Source organism: Cladosporium halotolerans, assembly GCF_011745625.1.
Source record: "Cladosporium halotolerans strain TM138-S3 chromosome Unknown Sca16, whole genome shotgun sequence".
In the NCBI taxonomy this organism is placed as follows: Eukaryota; Fungi; Ascomycota; class Dothideomycetes; order Cladosporiales; family Cladosporiaceae; genus Cladosporium; species Cladosporium halotolerans.
Genome location: NW_027191467.1, coordinates 521343 through 546981, shown reverse-complemented (window position 1 = coordinate 546981; position 25639 = coordinate 521343). Strand labels below are relative to the sequence as shown.

General features: G+C 54.1%; 12 protein-coding genes across 12 annotated transcripts; 6 read left to right on the top strand and 6 right to left on the bottom strand.

Moving 5' to 3' along the window:
- Nucleotides 1-76: 76 nt before the first annotated feature.
- Nucleotides 77-1107, top strand: WHR41_04920 (uncharacterized protein). The gene is made up of 3 exons (XM_069373526.1): nucleotides 77-400; nucleotides 454-636; nucleotides 690-1107. The coding sequence occupies exons 1-3, from the start codon at nucleotides 191-193 to the stop codon at nucleotides 1005-1007; spliced, it is 711 nt and encodes a 236-aa protein (XP_069229121.1). The 5' UTR covers nucleotides 77-190; the 3' UTR covers nucleotides 1008-1107.
- On the bottom strand, nucleotides 1037-2762 carry WHR41_04919 (uncharacterized protein). Its single transcript, XM_069373525.1, has 3 exons — nucleotides 2166-2762; nucleotides 2012-2103; nucleotides 1037-1959 (listed from the first exon to the last, which is right to left on the bottom strand). The coding sequence occupies exons 1-3, from the start codon at nucleotides 2572-2574 to the stop codon at nucleotides 1135-1137; spliced, it is 1326 nt and encodes a 441-aa protein (XP_069229218.1). The 5' UTR covers nucleotides 2575-2762; the 3' UTR covers nucleotides 1037-1134.
- Nucleotides 2763-2906: 144 nt separating this feature from the next.
- On the bottom strand, nucleotides 2907-4554 carry WHR41_04918 (uncharacterized protein; the record flags this gene model as incomplete). Its single annotated transcript, XM_069373524.1, has 2 exons — nucleotides 2907-4193; nucleotides 4248-4554. 2 exons carry the CDS (start codon nucleotides 4552-4554, stop codon nucleotides 3127-3129), a joined length of 1374 nt encoding a protein of 457 aa, XP_069229217.1. The 3' UTR covers nucleotides 2907-3126.
- A 275-nt stretch (nucleotides 4555-4829) lies between these two features.
- WHR41_04917 (uncharacterized protein) lies at nucleotides 4830-6739 on the bottom strand (the record flags this gene model as incomplete). Its single annotated transcript, XM_069373523.1, has 2 exons — nucleotides 6622-6739; nucleotides 4830-6567 (listed from the first exon to the last, which is right to left on the bottom strand). The coding sequence occupies exons 1-2, from the start codon at nucleotides 6696-6698 to the stop codon at nucleotides 4830-4832; spliced, it is 1815 nt and encodes a 604-aa protein (XP_069229226.1). The 5' UTR covers nucleotides 6699-6739.
- Nucleotides 6740-7207: 468 nt separating this feature from the next.
- WHR41_04916 (uncharacterized protein) lies at nucleotides 7208-9514 on the top strand (the record flags this gene model as incomplete). Its single annotated transcript, XM_069373522.1, has 1 exon — nucleotides 7208-9514. The coding sequence occupies one exon, from the start codon at nucleotides 7208-7210 to the stop codon at nucleotides 9512-9514; it is 2307 nt and encodes a 768-aa protein (XP_069229225.1).
- A 455-nt stretch (nucleotides 9515-9969) lies between these two features.
- Nucleotides 9970-12095, bottom strand: WHR41_04915 (uncharacterized protein; the record flags this gene model as incomplete). The annotated part of the gene is made up of 2 exons (XM_069373521.1): nucleotides 9970-10379; nucleotides 10439-12095. 2 exons carry the CDS (start codon nucleotides 12093-12095, stop codon nucleotides 10255-10257), a joined length of 1782 nt encoding a protein of 593 aa, XP_069229224.1. The 3' UTR covers nucleotides 9970-10254.
- A 1108-nt stretch (nucleotides 12096-13203) lies between these two features.
- WHR41_04914 (uncharacterized protein) lies at nucleotides 13204-14583 on the top strand (the record flags this gene model as incomplete). The annotated part of the gene is made up of 1 exon (XM_069373520.1): nucleotides 13204-14583. The coding sequence occupies one exon, from the start codon at nucleotides 13204-13206 to the stop codon at nucleotides 14581-14583; it is 1380 nt and encodes a 459-aa protein (XP_069229223.1).
- Nucleotides 14584-15489: 906 nt separating this feature from the next.
- Nucleotides 15490-17141, top strand: WHR41_04913 (uncharacterized protein). Its single transcript, XM_069373519.1, has 6 exons — nucleotides 15490-15728; nucleotides 15786-16172; nucleotides 16223-16297; nucleotides 16358-16548; nucleotides 16601-16673; nucleotides 16731-17141. Exons 1-6 carry the CDS (start codon nucleotides 15596-15598, stop codon nucleotides 17054-17056), a joined length of 1185 nt encoding a protein of 394 aa, XP_069229222.1. The 5' UTR covers nucleotides 15490-15595; the 3' UTR covers nucleotides 17057-17141.
- A 729-nt stretch (nucleotides 17142-17870) lies between these two features.
- WHR41_04912 (uncharacterized protein) lies at nucleotides 17871-19696 on the top strand (the record flags this gene model as incomplete). The annotated part of the gene is made up of 7 exons (XM_069373518.1): nucleotides 17871-17928; nucleotides 17985-18401; nucleotides 18456-18496; nucleotides 18550-18913; nucleotides 18967-19439; nucleotides 19495-19615; nucleotides 19674-19696. 7 exons carry the CDS (start codon nucleotides 17871-17873, stop codon nucleotides 19694-19696), a joined length of 1497 nt encoding a protein of 498 aa, XP_069229221.1.
- Nucleotides 19697-20216: 520 nt separating this feature from the next.
- WHR41_04911 (uncharacterized protein) lies at nucleotides 20217-21007 on the top strand (the record flags this gene model as incomplete). The annotated part of the gene is made up of 3 exons (XM_069373517.1): nucleotides 20217-20253; nucleotides 20308-20430; nucleotides 20487-21007. The coding sequence occupies 3 exons, from the start codon at nucleotides 20217-20219 to the stop codon at nucleotides 21005-21007; spliced, it is 681 nt and encodes a 226-aa protein (XP_069229220.1).
- A 57-nt stretch (nucleotides 21008-21064) lies between these two features.
- WHR41_04910 (uncharacterized protein) lies at nucleotides 21065-22029 on the bottom strand (the record flags this gene model as incomplete). The annotated part of the gene is made up of 2 exons (XM_069373516.1): nucleotides 21065-21780; nucleotides 21835-22029. The coding sequence occupies 2 exons, from the start codon at nucleotides 22027-22029 to the stop codon at nucleotides 21220-21222; spliced, it is 756 nt and encodes a 251-aa protein (XP_069229219.1). The 3' UTR covers nucleotides 21065-21219.
- A 608-nt stretch (nucleotides 22030-22637) lies between these two features.
- WHR41_04909 (uncharacterized protein) lies at nucleotides 22638-25141 on the bottom strand (the record flags this gene model as incomplete). Its single annotated transcript, XM_069373515.1, has 3 exons — nucleotides 22638-22802; nucleotides 22850-24770; nucleotides 24822-25141. The coding sequence occupies 3 exons, from the start codon at nucleotides 25139-25141 to the stop codon at nucleotides 22695-22697; spliced, it is 2349 nt and encodes a 782-aa protein (XP_069229099.1). The 3' UTR covers nucleotides 22638-22694.
- Nucleotides 25142-25639: the final 498 nt, after the last annotated feature.

Here is a 25639-nt window from a genome sequence, read left to right as displayed (position 1 = left end):
AACCAGACGCACGGGCCGGCGTGATAGCCATGGGCTTTCACATGCTTTCGTTGTGAGGGGCTCTCACGTGCTGTCGAGTTATTCCATTATCTTGAACGACACTTCAACAGCCGAGGATCGAGACTAGCGGCACTGTCTCCATGCTACGTCCGGACCTCGCATACACGGCAAGGCACGCGCATCAGCCCTTATGAGCGACAACGCCTCGTCTGCGGCTGCAGGAGGACAAGCACCGCCGAAGAAACCCTGCCCAAAGCTTCGTTATGTCTCGTATGGCGCAGAGAAGGAGTCGCCTTTCCTGCCGGCGATTCGGCAGCTGATCTCGAACGATCTGTCCGAGCCATACAGTATCTATGTTTATAGATATTTCCTGTACCAATGGGGCCATTTGTGTTTCATGGTCTGTCTCGTTTCCGTATGCTTGATTTGATGGCTTTTGCTAACGATTCAAAGGCCCTTGATCAGAAAGATAACCTGATCGGTGTAATCGTCTGCAAGCTCGAGCCTCACCGAGGTGGACCCATGCGTGGTTACATCGCAATGCTGGCCACACGAAAAGACTACCGCGGCCACGGCATCGCTACCTCGTTAGTCAAGACGGCCGTCGAGAAGATGATAGCCGAGGATGCCGATGAGGTAAGGGATTTTCAGGTTCTCATCCATCTTCTCGCTTGCTAATCCTCCTTCAGATCGCCCTCGAAACAGAAGTCGACAACATTCCATCCCTCCGAATCTACGAGAACCTGGGCTTCATCCGCACGAAACGATTACACCGCTACTATCTGAACGGAAACACCGCTTATCGCCTCATCCTATATCTCAAGCCTGGTATTCCTTTCAAGACTACCTTTCCACCGGACTACGGCATGCCTGTCTCTGACCCCGCTGCAGCACAGGGTTTGATAGGGGAGGACTTGTACGCGAGGCAAGCGTCGCAGGCGCTGATTGAGGATGTCCACGGTGAGCAGTTTGACATTACGAAAGCGGCGAAGAGCGACGACTTTTGAGGCAAAATACAGCTTCTCGGCTCTGAAGGTAGCGATTGACCGTCATTGACACTTGATGGCATACACGATTAATATCCAGATTAAACCTTTTCACAATCTGCCGACGTTTCCTCTATGCAGTAGGCTCTCAAATCAGAGGGCTTGCCTTCGCCACTTTCAGCGGAGGTAGCAACTTCATCTTGCTCAATTCGCCGTACGTCCAGAAGATACTCTCCAGCGTGTCGACGTGCCCGGTGAACCCAAAGTACCTGGCCTTGTTCATACTCAGCTGCACACCCAATCCCCAAGCCACCAAGTCACCATAGAAAAAGCTTCCCTCGACGTCCTCGAACGGGTCCTGCATCAACCCATGCTCGCTCATGATCTTCTTCCAAACATCATGGTTCTCGCTCTTCTTAGCCCACTCGCACAGAGTCCACGCGAACCGCGTCTTGTACGACGGCCCATACCCCAGTGGCGTTGGCACATCGCCCGCGTCAACCGTGGTGATCTTGCTCGCGTCCAGCTCCGGCCCCGTCGAGCCCGCGCAGCCATACCACCGCGCCAGCTCCGGCCACAGCCGATTGTGCGGCAGCGGACAACCGTCGCTGGCATTAAACTTCTGGTTTTGGCACTTGTCCTCCAGAACAGCCCACTCGCTCAAGTATCCCGTCAGCATGGCTGTGCTGTGCTCGAAGGTGAAGAGGTAGGCGCCGTAGTCGCCTGGGAAGTGGAGCGCCTCGCCCTTGTGGGCTTGCACGGCGGCGTAGACGGCGAGCGGGGGGAATACGTTCATCGCGCCGTTGCTGACAACGCCGATGATCCAGGCTGGGCAGATGACGTTCCAGCCTGTGCCCGGGTGTTCCTTGCAATAGGCGAAGAGCTTGTCTTCTTGTGGATAGTAGAAGTTGGGCTCAAGGTTGTTGCGGGGGTCGCTTTCGACGTAGGGGGTTCTGGCGGGGCCTTGGTGGACCTGTGGAGGATCAGTATGAGGCCATCATGGCACTGATGCTTAGGCTACTGACGTTGTAGTTCTTTGCTCCGGTTTGCAGGAGAAAGCGTGCGGGCTGGATGTTGGCTAAAGGGAGTGCATCGAGAAAGTTGCTGATGAGTTCAACTGAGGCGAGATCGTCAAAGTCAGGCGTTGCAGTCGCAACAAAGACTAACAGAGAAACTCACTGTTCACGTCACACGGCTCTCGGGCATTAGGTCCCAGTTGAACGCCCTTCTCCTCCGACTTCGGCTGAAAGTACGAGTAAAAGAAGATAGCGTTGGCAGTGACACCGTTGTCCTTCAGAATCTGTCCGATCTTCTCAGGCTTCTCCAGGAAATTGATCGCCAAATATTCCACTCTTTGGCGCTGCTCCAGCGTCAACAAGGCCATCATCTCAGGCGGCGGAGGGCTGCGGCTCAGAGCCCAGACTTTCCTCCATCGATGAGGACTCTGCAGCAGGACTCGCAGCGTGGCGAAGCCGGAAATGCCATTTGCGCCAGTCACTATTGCGGTGAGCCCTTGGATCTCCGGCGAGAAGGTCGGAAGGTTCTTGAAAATGCCATCATTGTGTAGGGGGATGAGTTCAGAGCCCATAATGGATTCTTATGACGGTCAATGATTTGGATACTACAATCCTGGTGTTTCGAGTAGGATGTCCAATACAGAAACTCGTCTTTCCATCCTAGCGAAGGCTTGGGGACGTCGTGAGACGATCTGAATACTCCGATTAGACTTTGCAAACCCCCAGTAACGCATTGCTGCCGTTTTCAGCTCTTTGGTCAGGCTTCCTGGGCATACTTTTAGAAGGTCCTTTCAAACGGCGGGGTAATATCGTAAGCGCCTCACCTGATCGCACAGGCGATGATGGTCTGAGGAAACATTACCTTTGACGACATCAGACGCGCATCGTACCAGTGAACCCGGGGTCACCATAAGCTGTCATATTGAGGTGGTTGAAAGCTCATCGAAGCTGCAGTACCTTACCAATCAATAATGAGCTCCACCACCACGTTCAGCAAAAGCCGCTATCTGCTATTCAACACGAGTACTCTGTTTGAAACATATGGTCCATTCCTTCTTCGCAGATGGCTATCATCTCCCGTTCAACGATTGCACGATTCGATTGTGATTTTGGCTAATCCCAGCTCACCATGGGTAACTCCTCACCTCATCCTCCTTCTCAATATCCAGCCCGTTAGCCACCTGCTCATCATGCATCTTATCCAAGTACTCAAGTAAAACGTCCCCGTACCTCTCTCTGCCCTTATACTTCGCAACATCGTCACCCCAGCTCCGTACCGCACTCGCCAATCTACCAGGCACGTACTGCTCCTTGCAGATCTCATGTATCGGGTGGAAGTACGTGCGAATCGTAAACACAACTCCACCGCTACGAGGCAACCGCCGCAATGACTGCCTCTCAGAGCGGAAATGATGATGCTCGATCGCCTTGTTCTTCTCCGCTGTGAACCAACCAATTCCATCCGAGTCTTCAGACCCAATAGAAGGTGACCAGCCTAGCTCATCGTCGACTTGAATGAAGTAGTTGTTCCGCAGGACCGGCGCCTCAGGCTTCACGCGTCGAAAGAAGCTTTTCATCCCCTTCTCCAGCTTCTCCTTGAAGCCCGGCACGTCGCCTGAAGTGTGGATGTCGGACAGCACCATGCCAAACTTGTCTTCCAGGCGCCAGAAGCCGGCGAGCAGGATCGCACCTGCGAGAAGGTAGTACTGGCCGTCTTCCTTCTCGAACATGATGGCCAGGTCGTCTTGTACGAGGCGAGCGCAGAGCTGCATCGGGCTTTCCTTGTTACCGTTTACGGTGAGATGGTCGCTGCGAGTATCAAAGCTTTCGCCCGTGAGGATGTTGTCAAGGCCTACGTCGGTGCGCTTGAACATGCTCGGATAGCGCTCGGTCAGGTAGTTTGTGAGCTCTTCCAGGAGCTCCAACGTTGCGTCGTAGACCTTGGGGTCGGGGTCGGTCTTGATGCATTTCGAGCCCCGCTCTACTATGCGTTTTGCTTTATCGTCGTGGAACCGCATGTAGTCGTTGTCAAGCTGGATCCAGTCGTCCCAGTTCATGCTGCGTAAACCTAGGTTGATGTTGTATTTCGGACCGTGGCGGAAGGGCCGATAGGGTAGCGGGCTAATGTTCGCGGCTGAGAGGTCAGGATGTGGTGGCGCCGTCGGCCTTTTGAAGTCACTCGGTTCCCAGGCTATACATATATCAGTATGGTCAAGACAGTTGGACGGTAAGCCGAGATACTGACTCCCTGGCGGTCTTTCGGCAGGCTTCATGCGTGACGCGGCATAGTCTGCGACGTCTGTAGGCTTCTCGGGATCCGGTGACCGCGGCCGTGAAGTGAGAGTTACACTTGTTATCTTGTTGCGTAGCTGTTTGGTAGCCAGATACACAATTGTTATCAAGACCACGGAGCCGTACATGATTAGGCGGGCAGGATCCACATGTTGACTGTCAACGACGTTCACGATCCTGTCAGCACCCATCATCTTTCCAAGGTCTTCCACGTGGCTGACATCACAATATTGTCGTATCCATGCAGCTGTGGCCTTCATAACGAATGTAGTTTCAATACTGAGCCGATAAGAACGGCGAGCGAAAGGGTGTTAACAGAGATTCTTATACAGAGATAGAACTAGATCAAGGGGGATATGCGCATTTGTGTCTTTTCCGCGCACGACATATTGCCTGCATACCTAGATAGGCGCAATATTTCCATCGATTGCAGTAGCGATAAGAAGATGCGGAGGCCCCTCATCGTGGGGAGCTTGTCGGTTTTGAATACCGAAAGCGGAAAGGATCTGCAGCTATGAAGTCCACAAGAACCGCATCACATGACTTGAGGATCAGACCTCTTCACGCGCTTCAAGAGACAGTAATCGCCCCAGACACGACGGTGTTCGGCCGGAATCAGAGATGAGCTGGGAATCCAACCCAGTCTGCCGAGCAGGCCCGACGACGTGGCGTCAAGAAATGGCAGACACTCTACCGTCTCCCAATTTCGCTCGTCTGCGATGTAGTTCGGTTCCAATGGCGTGGGAACAGTGCTAGGTAGATTGCTGTCCACGAGGAAGTCGCAACGGTCAAGATCAGTGTACTTGCCCAAATCCTCCCGGTTCTCATCGTTCATACCAGAGGGTATCTTCCAGGTACCAGCAAATGTGCCAGCGCTCTCTGCGAATTCTCCAGGCAGAAGCCCAGCAAACTCGCTCTTGATGAACTTCGCATGCACACCTTTGGGTAGAAGGTAGTGCGAAGGGAAGCGGTACCATTCTTTGCCGAGGCAGAGAGTGTCACCCTCATTGACCATACCGGGGGTGTGCAGGCGCGAATATACTTCAAGCGGCGCTCCATAAGCGGTTATGGTCCCGATTGTACGGAAAGCGCTCAGTGCAAGGCTGACAAAAACAAAGCTGAGTATTCCGAGAAGGCGCAGGTGCACTGGGATCTTGCTGATGAGGTCTTTGGGGTCCGTTGAGCCCAAGTTGGCGAGGATTATGTGAAATGCAACCGCTGCATTGAGAGCCAACGCCGGGTATGCGGGATACATGAAGCGCTCCTCCTTGTGAGGCTGCAAAGTAAAGATAGCAAGCCAGAGATAGAAAGGGGCGAGGAAGACGACGCCGCGCAGGGAGCTCGCTTTTGTTGCAGCTTTAGCGCGCAGGAGATGCTGGGCCAGGAGAAGAGGTAGACTCAACATGGCCAGCACTGCCCAAACATGGAAGTTGAGGACCAAATTCCGAATATAGAAATGCCATGGCTCGACGCCGTAGAGGTCGGGTCCATTCGAGCCAAAGATGTTGTAGAGAATAATGTTGACAGGGACGAAAACGACCTTCCTGTAGAAGAACATATCCACGGCAATCTGAGCTACTACCAGCGGCAGACAGCATGCGGCTGCTTTCATGAGGCGGAAGAGGAGTTCAATTCGATCTTCCCATTCAGTCAGAGCTCCGAGCAGCGCCTCTTCAACGGCGAACGGTGTGATCATGGCTGCAGCGAAGGGCCATCCCATGAAGGCGCCTACAGCCATCCAAAAGATCCCCTGAGCCGTACGGATACCGCCCCGCCAATCCATGAAGGCCGCGGTGCTCAGCATGACAAAGTACATGGCGAAGCTTGATGGCAGATAGGCTATACTGGCATGGAAGAAGCCGGGAGATGTGGCAGTGATCATCAGGTAGAGGATTGCTACTCTCGGATTGAGCACCTGACTGATTTTGGTGAAGAGACGGGTTTCGCAGCTCGCGCAAGCCGCTGCTAATACGCCACGCAAGAGGTAGAACTGGGCCTTGTGCCCCAGCGGAAGATCCATGCCCGGGATGAGCGTACTGAGCGCAGTGATAGACGCGTGCAGCCCTGTGTATGCCCAGCTGCGAATAGCGTAGACCGGAGAATACTCCCAGGTTTGGAAGCCATAGTTGTGGTTCAGATAATGAGTCGGCTCCCAGAAGTTGAAGACTTCATCGCAGTCCTGGATCGGGCTATAGAACGCCGCAATGACATGGCTTACGAGGAAGACATAGAAAGCAACAATGGCAGAGAGCTCGAATTCTCCTCGCTGGGCTCTGTGGCGCGTTAGCTTTTGATCCTGGTGCGAGCATGTTTCAGGGGAATCAGACTTTGTTCTTTGGACTGTCGCTGTCGAGTTCGCACCGCGCTTTGAAGCGGATGATTTGGTGCTCGTGGTGGGAGGCATGTCGCGTGGCCGGTACACAGACACTCGCGCGCTCGATCGTTCTAATATACCTGGCACTGATGCATTTATCCGGAGCCTGGGCGAGGGCGCGCGGCGCGGCAACGCGCGAGGCGCAAGCCACAGGTTGCGCGAGTGTGATTGTTTAGGCTTTTGCGGGGTAAACTTTAACATTTTTCGAAGCTTGCGCAAAGAGAAAAGTTGCGCGCGCATCGCGACGCCGCTCAAGCTCACTCACTGCACACAAACACACAACCGCTCACTTCCTCCTACCCATACCCAACTCCACCTCGCGACAAACAACCGCCAGGTGCGCACACACGACTCTCGACTTCAACCTGCGAGAACACCACCGCACAGAGCTCAACAGGGTAAGCATAACGTCACTTTCCCGCGTTGTTTGGGGCCCGAGTGAGTGAAGGAGAGGCAAGAGAGAAAGGCAGCGCGGTCCCAGCAGGATAGGACACATTATACCAAGCGACCGTACCATTGGCACGTGCCATCTATTCAGCATGGACATGAGCATCGACCAGAGCAAGCAGGTCGCCGAGACCGAAATGACCGATCCCGACCAATATCGCCCCGCCAAAAAGTCAACCGTCGAGCCAGGCGGTCTCGCGACGACTGAAGAGGTGAGGGAAGAGATGGCTGATGAAGACGAGGCCTGGGACGACATCTACGGCACGAACACCAAACAGGCTGAGAGCAATAGCAAGCCTTCGGCTGTGGAGCACCAGGTTGGCAGCGCCGCAGTACTGCCCATGACCACCGAACCCACCACCTCTGGCATCAAGGTAGACCAAGACGAGGAATACGATGACGAGGATTTCTATACGGTAGCTTCCGAAGGTGCAGGTACACTTCCGCTAGCGGCGCCTGGCGAGCATGAGGAGGCCGATACGAAGCCAGCTGTTGCCGGCACCCACCCCGCTGACAAGCTGACCGCTCAGATGGCGGACGCTGCTGATGATGACCTTGTCGACGAGAGCAAAGACAAGGTTGAGGGCATTGATGAGCCTTCCAGTCGCATGGTCCAAGAGACTTCTGAATTGGACCAAAATGCAGGCGCCCCAGTGGATTCGGATTGCACTCTTGATCACGAGGTCCCCAACACCCAGACACACACGACCAGCGAGGTCAAGACGGATCAGTCGGACGAGTCTGCGCAAGCTGAGTTCGCTGCCGCTGCCAAGGCTCTGAAAGATGACCCCAATGCGGAGTTTGAGCTTGATTCGTCCCCAGAAGAGTCCTCTAGCGACGATTCTAGCAGCGATGAAGAGAGTGACGACAGTGACGACGACATTGATCCTACGGACCCGGAGGTACTCAGCAGGATGCTCATGGAAGAAAATCATGACGACGGAAAGAATGCCAACCAACAGCCTCGCACCCAGAACGAGCAGGTGCCGTCGTTCGAAAAGCCCGACGTCAATATCAGGCCTGACACGAAGATTACACTTTTGGGTAAGATCGACAGTATCGTCGAAAACAACGCTCTGATCATTGCGAATGAGAGCGGCAGAGAGAAGGTCATGGAGGTCGAATCGGTCCTTTGCAACGACCAACGCCAAGTCATTGGTGTAATTCACGACGCCATAGGCAAGATTGAGCAGCCCCATTACGTCGTGGGCTTCCAGAGTCCAGAAGAGATCAAGGGATATGGGCTTGACGTTGGCTCGAGCGTTCACTACGTCAACGAACACGCCAAGTTTGTCTTTACCTCGCAAATCCAGTCCAAGGGCACCGACGCATCAAACATCCACGATGAAGAAGCCCATGGAGACGACATTGACTTCTCTGATGACGAGATCGAGGCGGAGTACAAGCGCAAGAACAAGGAGAGCAAGAGGGCCGGACGTGGAGCTCTCAGCCGTGACACTTTCGTCCGTGGCGGTCGCAGGGAGTCCGACCACGGCGCTCATCAGCCCAACGGTCAGGGCGGCAATGGTGGTCGTGGCCGCCGTGGTGGTCGCGGCCATGGTCGTGGTGGCCAAATGTACCCGCGCGGAGCGCCAGGCGCCGATGCGGCGCACGACCGTCCCCAGGGAAATGTCCCCTCGGTGCTCAAATACGACGAGGATGACGACGATGACGGTTACACACCCCTCAAGCGTCCGGCCGATATGACTCAACCGCAGCGCATGCGTGGCCCTCCTACACGTGGCGGCAATGCCGGTGACACAGGCATGGATCGTGGCCGTGGCCGTACTCGTGGCGACGGAGGCCGCGCCAGGGGTGATGGAGGCCGTGGCAGAGGTGATGGAGGTCGTGGCAGAGGTGGTGGAGGTCGCGGCAGAGGTGACTGGCAGGGTTACGGCCGCGGAGGATTCAACAGCAATCATCAGCACCAGCAACAGGCTCCCGGCTTCGCGGGCCAGCCTCAAATGGCCCCTCATCAATTTGCGGTCCCGCCTCCAGCTCAGTCTCAGGGCGCTTGGCCAGCCGCTTTTGTTCAACAGCAGGCGATGTACCCGCAGAGCCAACAGTACCAACAGGCCCACCAGGCCTTCCAGCAGCCTGCTCAGCAGGGTTATCAACCGTATGCTCCAATGCCGCAACAGTTTTCCCAGCCTTCGCAGCCATACGCTCAACCTCAGCAGTCATACGCTCAACCTCAGCAGTCATACGCTCAACCTCAGCAGTCATACGCTCAATCTTTGCAGTCATACGCTCAATCTCAGCAGCCATACGCTCAGCCTCAGCAGCCTCAGGCTCAGGCTCAACAGGCTCAGGCTCCACATGCTCAGGCAGCGCCATCCATTTCTGAGCACTGGGCGCAGTGGGTCCACGCGTTGGGTCAGCAGCAACAGCAGCAGTAGAACAGCCCCAAGTGAGATAATAGCGAGTTGAACAAAGATTACGACAATGCATTCTGGAGTTCGTGCCCTCGTGTCTAGCTCTTCTTTCGGCGCGTGTGGCTTTGATACGAGATCTGTGCCTCTTACTTCGAGACACCTCGCTCATGGCGATGGTTAATGGCTCGCTCTCTTGTTTTGGCCTGTCTGGCCTTGATCCGAGAGGTGTGCCCTATTTTTGGAGAGGACCTTGCTCACGGCAGTGGTTCATGGCCAACGTTTCTCCTGGCCGGCGCGCGTTCTTCTGGATTCGAGAACACTTCTCTCTTTCGGGCGCGGTTTTGGAAGGAACACAACGAACGTCCATAATACCCATGCATCGGACGGATCAATTGGAGCGAACGAATCACGGCTTGGCTTTTGGTTTTGGTTCTGGTGCTGGTTTTGGGTTTCTTTCCTTCTCTTCTTCTTTTGCTATTGCTATGGTTGTGGCTTCGACATGGCTGTGGCTTTGACTAGGTTTTGCAATTTTCTTTTTGATTTCTTTTTGCTTTTGGGATGCGAGGAGTCATCAATAGAGCAACGCCTCTGACCGTCGAGAACGACCTGGGAGAGAGACACGAACGTCCATTGACAACCTTAGAACGGACGAAATGATCAGCATGAATAGCGTAGCGACAGAAATGGCTTTAAAATTGATCCCTGTGCCATGCTCTCCAAGTCTTTCACAGCCCATTCGCATCTTCGCGCCGGTGTGACATCGCTTAGCATGATCCAGACCACTGAGGGATAGGCCGTCCTTCAACGTCAGCTTTGATGCGCATAGCGAGAAATCGTGAATAGTAACGAGCGTGAGCATAGCCATGACCCGTGTACCAGAGTGCAGGATCTGTGAGGTGCATTAGTCCTGTGGTGTAGCAAACTGAAAGACGACGCAGCGCAACCTACGACCTGTGTCCCGCCACGCGCCGCGGATCTCGCCCTCTTGATCACACTGCCAGAACTCCTCCAGGTTTTCTCCCACCTCCTCACCGAGGATACGCTTCGCATTCTCTTTCATGTCGCCCTTGTAGCCAGTTGCAAAGACGATCACATCTGCATCGAGCTCGGTTCCATCCTCGAAAGAGAGTCCGCTCTCCGTGTACGCTAAGGGCAAGGCGTTGCTCTTGACTTTGACTTTGCCCTCGGCGATGAGTTCACCGGACCCCACGTCGAAGAAGTGTCCACCCTCTCGATCGCACAGTATGCCCCACAAATCACCATAGCGTTCAGTCTTGAAGCCTTGGGCTTCCAAACGCTCGAAGTACTCGGGTATCTTATCTGCGCACGCGCGAATGCCCTCCATCGCGATCAGACGTTGGATCGGTAAGGGGTTGCCGAGGAGGATGCGGTCGGAGACTTCCGACGGCGTGTCTGGGTTGAATACGGGATCGACCAGGGCGCCGAAGGTAGAGGCCGGGAGGACCCAGGTTTTGCTGCGCTGGACCAAAGTGACAGACGTGAATCCCTCGCTCACCATGTCGGCGATGATGTCGTGGGCTGAATTGGCGGAGCCGATCACCACGCCTCTCTTGCCTTTCCAGGGCTTTGCGTTCTTCCAGCAGATGGAATGCATGGCGTGTCCTTGGTACTTGCCGTGATTCATGTAGCTGGGAGTGACTGGACGTGTACCCATGCTTCCCGTCGCGAGCACCAGATGTCGAGCGCTCATTTGTAGTGCAGTGCCTTCGCGTTCGGCGCTTATCGTCCAAGTCTTGGAAGCGGCATCGTATGTCGCAGCGTCGACTCTTGTGCTGGTCGTCACATTTATGCCGAAAGTCTTCACGTAGCTTTTGAAGCCCCTTGCGAGATCTTCGCTGCCCAGGTAGTATGGGTAGTCTTCTTTGGTGAAGGTCTTGGGGAGGCCGGGAAGCTGATTGTAGTCCCGAGAAGTGTGCATCTTCACTGAATCATAGCGGTTTTTCGACCAGACGTCGCCAACCTCGACAGATTTTTCGAGCACCATGTACGAGAGGCCCATGGACTTCAATCGACCGGCAAGATCAAGACCGGCCAACCCGGCACCAATGACGATGCAGTCAAGGCAGCCTGGATGATCGGTATCTGCGGGCCCTGGTTCCAGTTTGTCGACGTCCGGGAATCCGAGCGGCTGCTCAAGGATAGTAGTGATCAGCCATATCTTCCACGAGTACCCATGAGGCACTAGCCCCAAGGTTCCAGAACAGACCGAAGGGAAAGTGCCCTGCGTTCTGAAGGAGAAGGACGCTTGCAGCCAGCAAGCCTCGGGACCAAAGCGGAGGATTTGCGCAGACCCAGCAGTGATGGAGAGCTCCTGTATCGTGCTCTTCTTGCAGAGATGCCTCCACGTATTCGCGACAAGCTCTCTGCTGAAGAACGTTCGAAAGGTTCCGGTCAGGGCCAAGGAGTCCCGCCAAATGGCATTGTCGGTCAAATCAGCCGCGGTCAGATCGAGAAGCTGAGGAAGCACGGCAGCGGCGACGCGTTCTTTGTCGATGTCATCATCGATTGGGCTTCTGGGTAAGGTAGCGGGATGCTTGGTTATTGAAACCGCTGGAGTAGGAAACCTGGTGCCAACCGAGCCCATCGCGGTAGTTCATGTATGAGGGATCAGTGATCAAGAGTAGAGTGACCGCCACGTAGCTGATAGGCAGAAGTAATGTAATAATACGCATGCACTGTTGAGAAGCACACGGATCGGACTTGCGGGGCTGCTGATGCACGACCGTTGACCTATATAGCTTGTGAGTGTAAGATTACACAAAGCGTCCAGCTGAGTCCGTTCTCAGCTCGTCCTGCCTTCTGACCAACCAGGATTACTGTCAGGCTCCATGGTACATCTCAATTGGGCAGAAGTGCTTCGACAGAGCTGAGCTCTCGATGGGTAACATTGTGTGGTCCGGAGGGCGGTCTACATTAGCTTCCGGGGATCTAGTTTCTTCGGAGCCGCTACTTGAAGTATCGGCGAAAGCGTCTGAGCTTAGATTCCATGAAGGACGCCGGCGTTGTATGCAGGCCATCCAAATGGTCAGTACAATGCGCAACCCGGAGTGAACTGCAAATGGGGAGCAAAACACGCAACAGAAGGTGGGCTTCCACTTCGATGTAATCGTGCTCAGCGGAATTTGGCATGTCATGGGCCGTGTGTCACCGACAGAGGCCGCGAGATGAGACTTAACAACGCCGAGACCATTGAGGAATATCTCAAATGCCCTTTAATCACCCCTGGTATGCAGCAATGTGTAGAAGGTTGGTGTAGAGTTGTCAAACAAGACTTGAGTAGGGTACGCAGGGTTAGGGTTGGGGTACGAAGCCCTGAAGTGTTGCTTCGATTACCTGAGGCCCTCCGAGACCGATGGATGCTCACAACACAAAAGCTGAGCGCGCCTTGAGAGCCACGATCTCGAACACCACCTATCGAGTTTCAGTCGGCATGCCGTCCTGCTCATCACGTGAAATGTCAGGCGTTCTTCTTCATGTCCACGCGTTCCGCGGACTCCCCGGAGCGCGACAGACCCGGCCAAGACGCCAAAACCCCGCGCTAAAAGAATGCCCTGAGGGCTCGCGAGCCGCCCAAGTGGCCCGGAAGTCCAGATCCCCGTCTTCCCACGCAATACCGTGACCTCGCATCGCCAAAGTCATGGGTCTTGTCGATGCTTAACAAATCGCCCACATGAGGGCGCCCGTGGGAACACATGTCGTCGCCTCTCCCCGACCACCCGCCCAAGCGCCAGCGGACGGTCGAAGGCTCTTGCTGGGCCTGCAAGCAACGACGGGTCAAATGCGACCTTCAGAAACCCGCGTGTCGAAGATGCCTGGCATCGAATTCGGAATGCTGCTATGACAAAGTTCTATTGCGCTGGGACGCACGGCGGAGCCGAACCACTCAAGTACCGTCCCCTACGGTCGGGGCTCTCTCGTTCCAAACGCCACTTGCCGTGACCGAGAAGAAGGCGCTTGACTACTTTCGTGGACGATTATGGCCTCTCCTGTCGACCTCAGATCAGCCATGTCAGCCACCGATGTCTGCCGCTATGCAGTCACAACCAGTCCTCCAGGCGGCATGCATATTTGCCGAAGCCCATCGTGCCATGAACAATCGAGCAGGATCAAACCAAGCTCTGATCAACAGGCGTGTCCAGTGCCTGGCTGGCATTCGGAGCTGTCTAGTCGACAACAGTGTTCCCAGATCTGCGTTGCAGGCGTTGCTACTGGCTGTTCTGCTTCTCTACCATTCAGACGGATTTGTCGACTGCCTGCAGCCTTATGCTTCCACGCAGTCACACCATGCTGGAGTTGTCGCCATTGTCAACAGTCTTGGCGGGTTTGAATCTGTGTTCAAGGAGGTCAACCAAGAGACCAGCATGCTTCTTTCCGAATTCGCGACTACCGATGTCCTCAATGCCATACTGAGGGGCAGCAGACCCAGCTTTTCTCACGTCGTCTGGGGCGACATCGAAGCCGGGCCTGTCTGGTGGGATACTGCTCGGCATGGCTCGGTGACGTTTGCATCAGTGTTCGGCGTGATGACGGAACTGGCACACTACGCGCAGGATGTTAAACAAGCAGATGCGCCCATCACCAACAGGGTGGACTACTTCGAGCATGCCCTTCATCCAGCTTACACCTCCTCGAAGGATTTCACGGCCCCAGACATGAAAGATCCATATGACGACGAGGGCTCTCAAAAAGCAGCTGTCTACTCTCAAGCTCTCTGTCGTGCCTTCCAGTACGCCGCAAAGATTTTCCTTTACCGAGCAGTATGTTGCCTCCCAGCATCGCACGTTCTCGTTCAGCAATACGTGCACGCGTGTTTGGCTTGTATCACGAGCATGGAGATTGACTCCAAAGCACACAACTGCACGTTGTTCCCGCTATACGTTGCCGGAGCGCATGCGTTGGATCCAATCCGCAGACGAAACGTCTCGGAAAGGCTTGATGCGGTCCAGCATGGTCTTGGTTTTGAATCAGTGTTAGCCATTCGACAAGCCTTGGACCAGCTGTGGCAGTCTGATCAGCAGCTCTCGTGGACGGAGACTTTCCAAAACTTGGCGCAAGGGACGCTCGTGCTCTGATCTTGCTAGGACTGGACTGAAGTATCGCTGTGCGCTTGCCTTCGCCAGTGACGCAGATGGGATGCTTCAAAAGCATCTGCACGCCCTGTAAGAGCTTACGCTCGGTCACGTGGCATCCATGGCCTTGATTCGAGGAACTGACTCCCACGACGTCATCTTCTGACGATAGACTGCATGGAAACAGAACATCTTGCTCTTATCGCCCTTCTATCGGCCGATGTGCTGCCGACGAGAGCCGCATTGATGTTGTTCGCAAATGGCAGAAGATTGGGGCATGGTCGTTCTCCAGAGGTCCTTGGCTTAGGTGGCGAGCCGTTGTCGCCACTGACCTTGATGTGTAATGATAATAACCAAAGGAAAGATAGGGCACAAGTGTACAAGGGGTGGGAGGAACACCCAGCAATGGAGGTGAACATGGCAGGGAGAGCGCTCGAATGAAGCCTATCACAATGGGCAAAGAAGATTACAGAGCGTGCGAAGCCAAGTCTCTGAGCACGGCTAAAAGCCTAGACCAAGCATCAGAATAATAGAAGCTGAGCCAATTATGTCCAATCTACCGAGATCCCCATCGCGACTTTCTGCAGACGTCCCTATCTGGTTGGCAGCATTGAGGGCGTTCGTTCAGCGGGGACGCCAGCGAGCCGAAGCTGCCGTGTGGAGTTTGGCCTCCCGACTTGCCTGCTGGAGCAAAGCGGAAATCGGTCGTCTAGAAACCCACACTACTAGCCCGAACCGCCCGCCCATGCTTAGTTTCCGGCACTTGTAGATTAGAGCTTGATAAGATGGGTGCCGACATTCTTTCCCCTCTGAGCGAGACTCCAGACCCCGCGTAGCCTCGCGTGGGACTGTCGCAACCGGCAAGGCTGACGACCATTTTTGTTGTACTGATATCGTCAGATGAAATCGAAGTTTAAATCCAAGGGAAGATCTGGCTATCATTGTTTTGAATCCTTACCCATTCTGAGCAAGCCTTGTCAACAATTTCAGCGTCGCACCGGAGTTCACTGCGGTCATGGATTCATCGTTCGCTGAGAGGCTGCAGCTTTCTACAGCTACGATACCAATTACATTTTTCATTCTTTTCAGCATCGCAGCAAATTTGGCATTATATTTGTTGGGGAAGGCTCGAAAGGAGCCCAAGATAGGTAATTTGCGGGCCTTCGCTACCAAAAGCAGCAGATCAAGTTGCTAACTTCCATCAGTGCTAACGAGTTTACCACCGCAATTCAAAACACCTTTGCCAGCTCCGCTCAAAGATTTCGACCTAGATGCCTCGAAGCCTCAAGTCTACCGCCCATTCCGCCATGGAAAGAATCACATCACCATGGGCATCCGGAAGCTCGACTGGAACAATTGGATCGAGCTCGATTCGAATTACGTTCGGTACCACGACCTGAAAGTGTCCGAGCTCGAGAAAGACATAGATGCTCATGTTCAATATGTCGACGATGCTGTTACGAGGGACGCTTGCTTTGAGATGCTGGAGGAGTTGACGCAGTATCTCACTCATCGCTATCCCCGCGTCTTCCAGCTGAGCAATGGGACATTGCATAATACGGTCACTGGGGAGAAGCTCAGGTTTCCTGCAGGTGTGTGCGAGCGCGTCACTTAGTCATTACCAAGCCTAACACGTCTCCAGAAAGCCCGAAGGAGGCATTGGCTACTTCCGCCCGTCTAGTCCAAGATGATCTCGTCCTGATGGTCAAGCGCGATGGTAGGTCGTCAACCATTCTGGACAGAACGTATCAATGCTGACATAAGCCACCCTCTGTAGACGGTGAATACCACCTCAATGCGGGAGCAGTCTGTCTTCCTGGATTCTGGCGTCTTAGGGAGAAGTTCGGCATGTCTCTGGATACTCTGCATTTTGAAGCCAAAGTGCCGCACTATGGAACAAAACTCCAAAAGTCCATGAATCGCTTCTTCAACAGCATGACCCCGGAGAAGCCTGTTACGAGGAACAATGTGAGATGCATCAACTTGTTGCAATGACGAGAATCAAAGCTGATCATTGTAGTTTTTCGTCCAACTCGATGATGGTCTGCATTGGTCGCACCGCATGGGTGACCAGAAGGGCGAAGAAGTCGCCTGTGAGTTTTCAAGCACTAGTCGGACTACGATACATCAGTTGCTAACTTTTTTCACAGCATGGGAGAGCGCCAACTCCAAAGGTCTGACAGTCGAAGAAATCCACTTCCGTTCCGAGAGACAGACCCTTCGCCGGCTTCCCCGATCAGGAGCGCTGATGTTCACGATCCGTACTTACTTCGAGCCGATGACCACGATTGCCAGAGAACCTCATGTTCCAGGGCGCTTGGCAGAGGCAATTCGAGCTTGGGATGAGGATGTCTCGGTCTACAAGGGAAGGGTGCACTGGGATCATCTTCTATTGCCTTATCTGGACGAGCAGCATCAGTTGCAGACGGATAGCGGTGTGCTTGAGGAGCAGGCTGAGGGCGAGTTCCCGTTCTAGCAGGAGCTCGAGCATGAAATATTCAAAACCAGTGCCTGAAAGCATCAACATCGCTTTGCTATGATTACAGCGTCTTGTTCTCTCACAACGGCTCTCTTTAATCCCGTCATCAGAAGATAACCGACAATGTGCCAGCATGCGAGATCATGGATTCTCAAAGGCCTAACTCGTAGCCACGGCAGTCAGCGCATCGATTCGATGATCAATGTAGATTGCCATTTCACTTTCGACACCGATGCTCTATGACAGAATTTGGTTGTCACAATACGCGTAGCAACCTGATGGTCGGGGCCCGCGGAGTCCGAACCCACCCTCGACAGCCACCACGCAAAGCCCACTTCTCCACATCCACGATAGGAGAGTGTAAGCGATAAGGCCCTTGTCCTCAAACAAAGTACCTAGAGAGAGAGCGATTCACGCGTCTTCTTCACGTGCATTGCAACGCGATAAGCTTTTGTCATGTTCCGCCCATACCTTACAAGGCAAGACTGCCGCCCAAATCCTTCGGCCGGGACTTGACTACCCTGCAGGTCATCACGACTAGGGTTCGTGTCCTGGCTCCGCCGTATCATGGCATGACCCCGCTTCGACACGCCACTATCAACCTGCCTTAGGCAAGTTGGTGGGCACTCTGACACGCAGCAAGATGGCCTCGGTATCGAAGCTACGGTAAGGTATCGACGCCAGGTCTGTCTTCATATAGCTTGACGACGCATCATTACCACTGCATCAACGTCCCCAAAGCCCTTGTAATCTACCCATTCCTTAATCTCTTGATACGAAACAGTGATAAGAGCTGCGTATATTCACAAATATGGCTGAAACTCTCGAGCTCACAGCGCCGAACGGCACCAAGTATTCGCAGCCAACTGGTAGCTCCCCTAAGCAGTATACCGCCGGAGAAGCACAGCAGACTGATTCGTCTTAGGCCTCTTTATCAACAACGAATTCGTGGCTGCGACCTCTGGAGATACAATCGAGACCGTCAACCCGTACGACGAGTCTGTCATCGCAAAGGTGCATGCGGCCAGCGAGAAGGACGTCGACGCCGCCGTTGCAGCAGCCCGAGCTGCTTTCAAGACCGGCTCCGAATGGCGGAATCTGACGCCCCAGGAGCGCGGCGTGCTCCTTTGGAAGCTCGGAGACCTTTGCAAGCGTGATGAACAGATTCTGGCCACCATTGATGCTTGGGACAATGGCAAGCCGTATGAAGTTGTGCTTGGAGAAGACGTCGCAGAGACTATCTCCGTTTTCCGTTACTACGCTGGCTGGGCAGACAAGATCTACGGCCAGACGATTGATGTTGGCAACGCGAAGCTTGCCTACACGAAGCATGAGCCTCTGGGTATGGTGCATTGAGCATGCCTTTTGCAAGCAGAAACAGCTAACATTTTCTCAGGCGTGTGCGGACAGATCATTCCCTGGAACTTCCCGGTTATGGTAAGCATTCGAGCAATGTCCTCGCCAGGATTGTGCTGACAAGCGCTCTTCAGATGGCTGCTTGGAAACTCGGCCCTGCCCTGGCATGTGGCAACACAGTCGTACTCAAGTCGGCCGAGCAGACCCCATTGTCAGCCCTCTACCTGGCCGGTCTCATAAAGGAGGCTGGCTTCCCGCCTGGCGTTGTCAATGTAGTCTCCGGCTACGGCAAGACCGCTGGTGCTGTCCTTGCCAGTCACCCCAAGGTCGACAAGATCGCTTTCACGGGCAGCACCGTGACTGGCCGTAACATCATGAAGTCGGCAGCCGTCAACATGAAGAACATCACGCTTGAGACTGGCGGCAAGAGCCCGCTTCTGGTGTTCGAAGACGCTGATATGGATCAGGCCGTGAAGTGGTCTCACGTTGGCATCATGGGTACGATTAAGCTACCTAGGTCGAAGCTCGCAAGCGTACTGACACTCTCCCAGCCATGGCCGGCCAAGTGTGTACTTCAACCTCCAGGATCTACGTCCAGGACTCCGTCTACGAGAAGTTCCTTGAGGAGTTCAAGAAGTACACAAAGGACAACACCACCATCGGAAGCCAGTTCGACAGCAATGTGACCCACGGCCCGCAGATCAGCAAGACTCAACAAGAGAAGATCATGAGCTACGTCGACTCCGCAAAGTCTGAGGGAGCACGGTTGGTTCTCGGTGGCGAAGTCTCTCACAAGCAAGGCTACTTCGTTGACCCTACTATCTTCGCCGACGTCCGCAACGACATGAAAGCTGTGCGGGAAGAAGTCTTTGGTCCTTTCGTAGTGGTGCAGTCTTTCAGCTCGGAAGACGAGGTTATTGAGAAGGCCAATGACACCGAGTACGGCCTTGGCGCTGCTGTCTTCACCAAGGATATCGTCCGCGGGCACCGTGTTGCCGGCGAGATCCAAGCCGGCATGGTCTGGGTAAGTGAGCCAACGACATCTGAAAATGGGCAGCCCCGCTCTAATGCAGCGGCAGATCAACAGCTCGCAAGACAGCCATTTTGGTATTCCCTTCGGTGGCTACAAGCAGAGTGGTATTGGCCGGGAGCTTGGCCAGTACGCTCTTTCTGCCTACACGCAGGTGAAGGCAGTGCACGGTAAGTATTCCCCGAAAGCCCGTGATGGATGCTCTGGACTGTGCTGACTAATGTGCAGTCAACCTTGGGACTTGGTTGTGATATATGTTTGGATAGCCCTCATAATGAATGAATCGTTACGCACACTTAAGAATTTGACAGCAGAGATTCTGATTCATTCGCGCTGCGTGTGGAACTCCGCACAGAGTAAAAGTCTGCGGAACATTTTCAAGGTCGGTTTCAAGGATCGGTCGAACATAATAGGGAGGCGTGAAGGCAAGATGCGCAATTCGGTGACTACCTGGCCGATCATTGGCGTGGCATCAACTCTGTGGTCGAAAGGGTTTCTGAAGATAGAGCTGACACACGGCCCATGGATAATCCCACGGATGTCGGACTTAAGCTATGCTTACATGCGCAAAGCACTGTTGAGGTGACCAATCAAGTTCCACGCATCCTTCGAGACATTCCTTCTGTTGTGATGCTCTCACCGGGGTATATTACACTGCATCGTCCCATCTTGATTCAAGAATTACAAGATTGTTCCATCACTTTTCGATTCAATACAAATTGTTTTCCCGAGCTCATCTATCAGACACAACGTCACACCAAGATCGATACAATGGCCACCGATAAGACTTTGGTGATGATCACTGGCGGTTAGTGCAATTATAAGAGTACGTCCGAGGTCCAGATAGGCTGATGATATACAGCGAACAGTGGCATCGGCTTCGAATGGTCTTCTCAGTTGATGGAGAAAGGAGGCTTTCACGTCTTCGTGTGCTCCAGATCGTCGATAAGGGCGAAGCTGCCGTCAAAGACCTTCAATCTCGTGGGTATAATGGCACCTGCGAAATGCTGCAGCTGGACCAGACAGACGACGCAAGCATAGCCGCGGCTGCGAAGCATGTCGAGGCCACTTACGGACGCCTCGACGTCCTGATCAACAACGCTGCCATCGCACTTGAAGAGCCGACGCGCGAAAATATGACACAGTCTTTCAACAACAATGCCACAAGCGTCTGGTTCTTGACACAAGCGCTCGGAGATCTTTTGAAGAAGTCCAACACGACGGCGCGCGTCATTAACGTCTCATCAGGCATGGGTTCTGTTGCGACGAAGCTCGACCATACGTCTTGGGTCACGGCAATTCCGGCTCTGCCTTACCGTGCGAGCAAGACTGCCCTGTCTATTATCACTGCTCAACTCGTCTGGGAGTTCAAGGACGATAACGTCAAGTTCTTCACTGTCTGCCCCGGCTTCACCGTCAGCAACCTGGGCAAAGCAAACACCGAAGAAAACGGGGCGAAGCCTACAGACGTGGCCGTGAAGGGATTGATGAACATTGTTACAGGCGAGCGTGACGGCGAGGCTTCCAAGTTCTTACACTCTGATGGGCTTTACGACTGGTAAATGCTTCCAGAACGGACAGGGGGCTCTGAAGTTCCTGTGCTAGGACCTTTGCAAATCGTAAAAATTCCTCCAATTGATGGCTCTCGTAATGTACGAATGAGATTAAACTCCTATGCTAACGATCCGTCCATGTCATCGGCAGGCAATCTCCGTCCTAAAACATAATCCGTCACTGCCGAGATCGCCCAGTTCCCAAAACGGCCCTATACATCCTAGAAGGTCTGCACGGGCGGCCCTGGAATCGTGTAGGTGGCCTTGACATTATTGTAGATATCGATAAGAACACCCGGATCGGTCCTCTTGTAGAAGGTCGTTGGGCTGGCGCCACTGACAGTCTTGGAGCCACCACCGCTGACCATGAGGTTAACGCACTGGGGGTAGTTCTGCGCGCCGTTGTCGCTCCTTGCGCCGTGTAGGGCGATCATCTCGTGGCGAAGGACATAGGCGCCGGCCTTCAGGGACGACGGGATGGTGATGACCCAGGAGTTGTTGTTGGCGACGAACTCGTCCTCGCCCCAGTAGCCTGGCGGAGGGCCACGACGCAGGCCAGCTTCGGCGATCTTCGCGAATTTGAGAGTGGTCTTGTCAGTTGTGGTGCAGTTGTTGTTGGCGCAAGCGGCGAGGTAGTCGATGACTGGGCCTTGATGGCCCGGCGGCCAGGTGTTCCAGTAAAGTTGAACAGTCTGGCCGGCTACGACTGGAATGTGGGCCTTGCCTGCCTTTCCGGATTTGTGGCAGATGATGTCGGGGCCCTGGTAGCTGTCGGGCGAGACCTAAGAGATCGATCAGCGTTTGTTGATCAAAAATGTAGCTGGAACAAGACTTACAAATCCAGAGTCGAGAGCGGTTGTTGACCAACCAGCAACAGCGGGCGGGTTGCTCTGGTAGTAGTAGTTCAGATCCCATCCAGGGTAGAACTTGCCACCGGCCTTGATAAGGTTGACGAATCCATGAGCAGAGACTTCGGGCAGATACTGAACAAGCACGCCAAGGGCGGCGAGAGACGTGGTGAGGGCACGCATTTGGATCAGCTTGCTTCTTGCCAGAAGGTTGGGAGATGCGGATGCAACACATCCAAGATTATGGAACCAGCTCGCCTCATATAAGATCTATGAGCCTCAGCTATAGTTATTCGCAACATCCTTTATCTTCAAACGGTCCGAAGTAAATTCGACCGGAAAGCGATCGACCGTGGAGTAGGGCAAGGCTGCACAACCAGGGTCAGCAGTCGCAACAAACGCAAGGCGTTCATCATCCAGCCAAATGCCCTAATATTCTAAACACTTTTGGATTATCCGTCGGAAAAGCATTCATATAGGAGTGACGGAAGGCGATCGCCCGGTAGACTGAGACGGACGGAGCGCCGGACCGCACTTGCAATCACAGAGCCCCATCGATGATCACGGGTCGTAACAATATACTCGCTACACCAGTTTCCCAAACACAATCCCTTTTGGGAACGGCGTGAACCAATGATGGTGGGCCAAGCATATGACTGGTCCATAGTTTCATGATTCGCGGCATCTCAATGGAGCCAAGCCAGAAATGGCACGGCGGGCTTGAACATGCTGCCGACAGAAAATGGATGCGGCTCCGAGATGCGCCCAGGGACATGAGAAGGAGATTACAATCAATCTTATCAAGCGTAAATTCATGTGTAGCAAATACCGACTGAGCACTCGCCAGATTAAAGAGCCATGATGCGTTCCCAAGCCCTTTCGGCAACAGCTACAATTAAAGCAGATGGGTTCGTAGTCACCATTCCCGGGAACACCGATGCATCCACAACGAAGATCTGCGAGCGTTAGTGACTGTCAGAACGCTGTTACCAAATTGACTTACATTGTCGGTACCATAAACCTTCGTGTTGGTATCAACCACACTCGTGCCGCCGGTCAAGCCGCTGTCTGTGCCCATCTTCGCAGTACCGACCCAGTGGTTAGCGGTGCGAGCACTCACTGTGTTCGGGTAGTTCTTGACGAAGTCTTCAACCGACTCAGTTGCCGTTGGGTATTTCATGGTCAGCTTCGAGTTCTTTGCGATTACCTCCTTCAAGTTCTTAATGCCTTGAACGATTGCAGCGACGTCACCAGCATCCTTGACGAAGGGCAAGTCGGAAACAGTCATACTGAGGTCGGCGTTGATAGTCATGCGACCTCTTGACTTCTTGCCACGTCCCAAATACTGCGAGAGTACCATGGATGTGTTGGCAGTGATGTCGTGACCTCCCTCCACGCGAGCTGTCCACTGAAGCTGCCTTTGGCTGCCATCGGAGCCGGTGATGATTTCCCAGAAGACCGGACCGATGTTGGGTGCGGCTTGAGCTAGGATGCCAGAGCGTTGATTCAGATATGCGCTTTTGTCGGACGGGATGGGGTTGGTGTACGCTTCGTAGAAATCATAGAAGACGGCATCCTTGTTGTCGATCACGACGTCGGTGTTGGTGTGATCATCCAAGTTCTGACCAACCGGGAGGTTGAGCCACGACGACTGAGCAATCATGTTCGCGCCATCAGCACTGTTTTTGACGACGTTGAGCTGGTCCGTCGGGCCAATGCCAGAGCGCATGAGAATTTTCGAAGTACCGAACACGCCAGCGGACAGAATAACGCGGCCATTGGTGGCAAGATTGACGGTGCCACATTTTCCGTCTGCGGTCTGCGCCTCGAGCTCAACGCCAGTGGCCTTGCCGCCTGTGCGCAAGACCCGCTTGACGGCGGTGTTTGTGAGCATCTTGAAGTTGCTTCGCTTGGAGGCTTCGACCAGATACGTAGCCATCGGACCACCTCTCTCTCCATTAGAGAACATGTAGGGCGTCTGCGAGTAGGCCTTATTCTTGCTCGCGGGCTGCGCATTGGCATCAACACTGCTCCAGCCGGCTGCTCCCAGTGCAGAAGCGAGGGTATTGAAGCCTTGCCTCAAGTAGGTCTTGCCGTCTTTGGAAGGCACATACGTGCCTGGGATCTTTGAGAATACCCTGTTGATCGCGCCGTTCATCTCACCCGACCTCCAGCCTGAGGGGAAGTTCTGATCGAAGTCTGCTGGATTGGGCTTCCACCAAAGGCCAGCGTTGACTGCGGTACCTCCACCAAGAACACAACCTGCCATCGAAGAGGCGTCTTTGCATGCGATGCCGTTAGAGTCAACCCAGATCTGGTTGCAGAGACCCGGGACGTCAAATCGGGTAAGATTTGTGCCCGACAGCCAGGTTGGCTTGATGCTTCCGCCCCAGCGACCGGAAGATGGCGGTCCCTTCTCGAGCAGAAGAACCTTCTTGCCGCTCTCAGCAAGCTTGGCGGCGATGGGAATGCCTCCAGCACCAGCGCCAGCCACGACGTAATCATAAGTATCAGTTCCTGCAGTCTGAGTTGCCGCACAAGCCGAGGTAGTCTTCGATGTAGACGTGGGAGTTGTACTGGTGGATGTACGAGTAGTAGAAGTCGGACCCGCACTGATCCAGGTGGAGTACGCCGAATTACGCATGCTTGCCACAGGCGGGAAAGCAATGTTCTGATAACCGTGTTGGTCGAGTGACGAGTTAGGATCAGATGGAGTCGCGGGCAATGCCGTGTGCTTGGCCCAAGCGAAGACCAAGGGGGCGCCCGCATCGGTGGGCGGAATGGATGAGCCAGAAACGCCATTCTGATCCCAAACCCAGCATCTTTGGCAACGATAGATCACTTCGAAATGCGTGCTGTTGACGGATTGAGAGATGATCCTATAAGTGGCGTTTCCCGTATAGATATCGGGCGCGACATAGCCACTGCAAGCGTAATTTAGAGTTGAATCGTCGCTGCACAATGGATGAACTTACGTTATGTGTCTGAAAGAGCCAACAACTTCTGCATTGTTCGGCCAAAAGGCAAGGAGCAGACTGTTGAGCATCGAAGAAGTGTGAGACAAGCCTGCCCAGCCCTTGCCGCTCGACAGACCACCGACCATGTGGCCAATGTATTCGTCTTGGTATTGGGTCTGTGATGCCGCGGGCAAGGCAAATCCCATCTTGAACCCGTTTGTTCCGGCCTGAGCGCCGCCATCGACCTCCCAGAACTTGATGCCATATTTGGGATCGGTGTAGGCCTGTCCGTTGACAGTCGCACCCAGTAGGGCAACCAGCCAGAGAAGAGAAATCATAACGAGTGTTTGACGGCCGCAGGTCAGTCTTGCGCACGATGCCACCGTCCTCCCCAGTCCGAGCGTGCGGGAGCCGCATTATAAGATGCCACATGCATTCTATTCCACTACAATCTCAGCGGCTCTCGGCATTGTCCCTCCAAGGCTCTGGCTTGCTGCTGTTATCAAGCTCATACACATCGCCGCTCCGGTCTTCCGCATTCCGTGATGAGAGCAGTCAATTGCACAGGTTGTGTGGCAGCTTTGAGATTAAGGTAGTCGCACCGGAGAATCTAGTCCCACACGTGGCGCGTACAGAGATGCAAGCGAATGTGTGGGGCTTGTGCCATGATCGTTTCAAAAGAAGCCATCGCGCCGCCGGAACGTCAAAGAGCGGCGTTCCTAGATGCAGCCCGGGACCAGTCTGTCCTTAAGCGAGCTGCACGATGCTTGTCATCTGGTCAGCAAAACCTAACAGGCTGAGAGCGCATGCGGCACCTTCAGCGGAAGCAGAAGACG

Bases quoted from the DNA above. Each gene is read 5' to 3' on its own strand.
- WHR41_04920 (XM_069373526.1), top strand. From the start codon at position 191: ATGAGCGACAACGCCTCGTCTGCGGCTGCAGGAGGACAAGCACCGCCG. The intron at 401-453 runs GTCTGTCTCGTT...AACGATTCAAAG, and splicing joins GGGGCCATTTGTGTTTCATG to GCCCTTGATCAGAAAGATAA. The intron at 637-689 runs GTAAGGGATTTT...ATCCTCCTTCAG, and splicing joins TAGCCGAGGATGCCGATGAG to ATCGCCCTCGAAACAGAAGT.
- WHR41_04913 (XM_069373519.1), top strand. From the start codon at position 15,596: ATGGATTCATCGTTCGCTGAGAGGCTGCAGCTTTCTACAGCTACGATA. The intron at 16,549-16,600 runs GTGAGATGCATC...TGATCATTGTAG, and splicing joins AGCCTGTTACGAGGAACAAT to TTTTTCGTCCAACTCGATGA. The intron at 16,674-16,730 runs GTGAGTTTTCAA...CTTTTTTCACAG, and splicing joins GAAGGGCGAAGAAGTCGCCT to CATGGGAGAGCGCCAACTCC.
- WHR41_04919 (XM_069373525.1), bottom strand. From the start codon at position 2,574: ATGGGCTCTGAACTCATCCCCCTACACAATGATGGCATTTTCAAGAAC. The intron at 2,104-2,165 runs GTGAGTTTCTCT...ATCTCGCCTCAG, and splicing joins AGAGCCGTGTGACGTGAACA to TTGAACTCATCAGCAACTTT. The intron at 1,960-2,011 runs GTCAGTAGCCTA...GATCCTCCACAG, and splicing joins CCGGAGCAAAGAACTACAAC to GTCCACCAAGGCCCCGCCAG.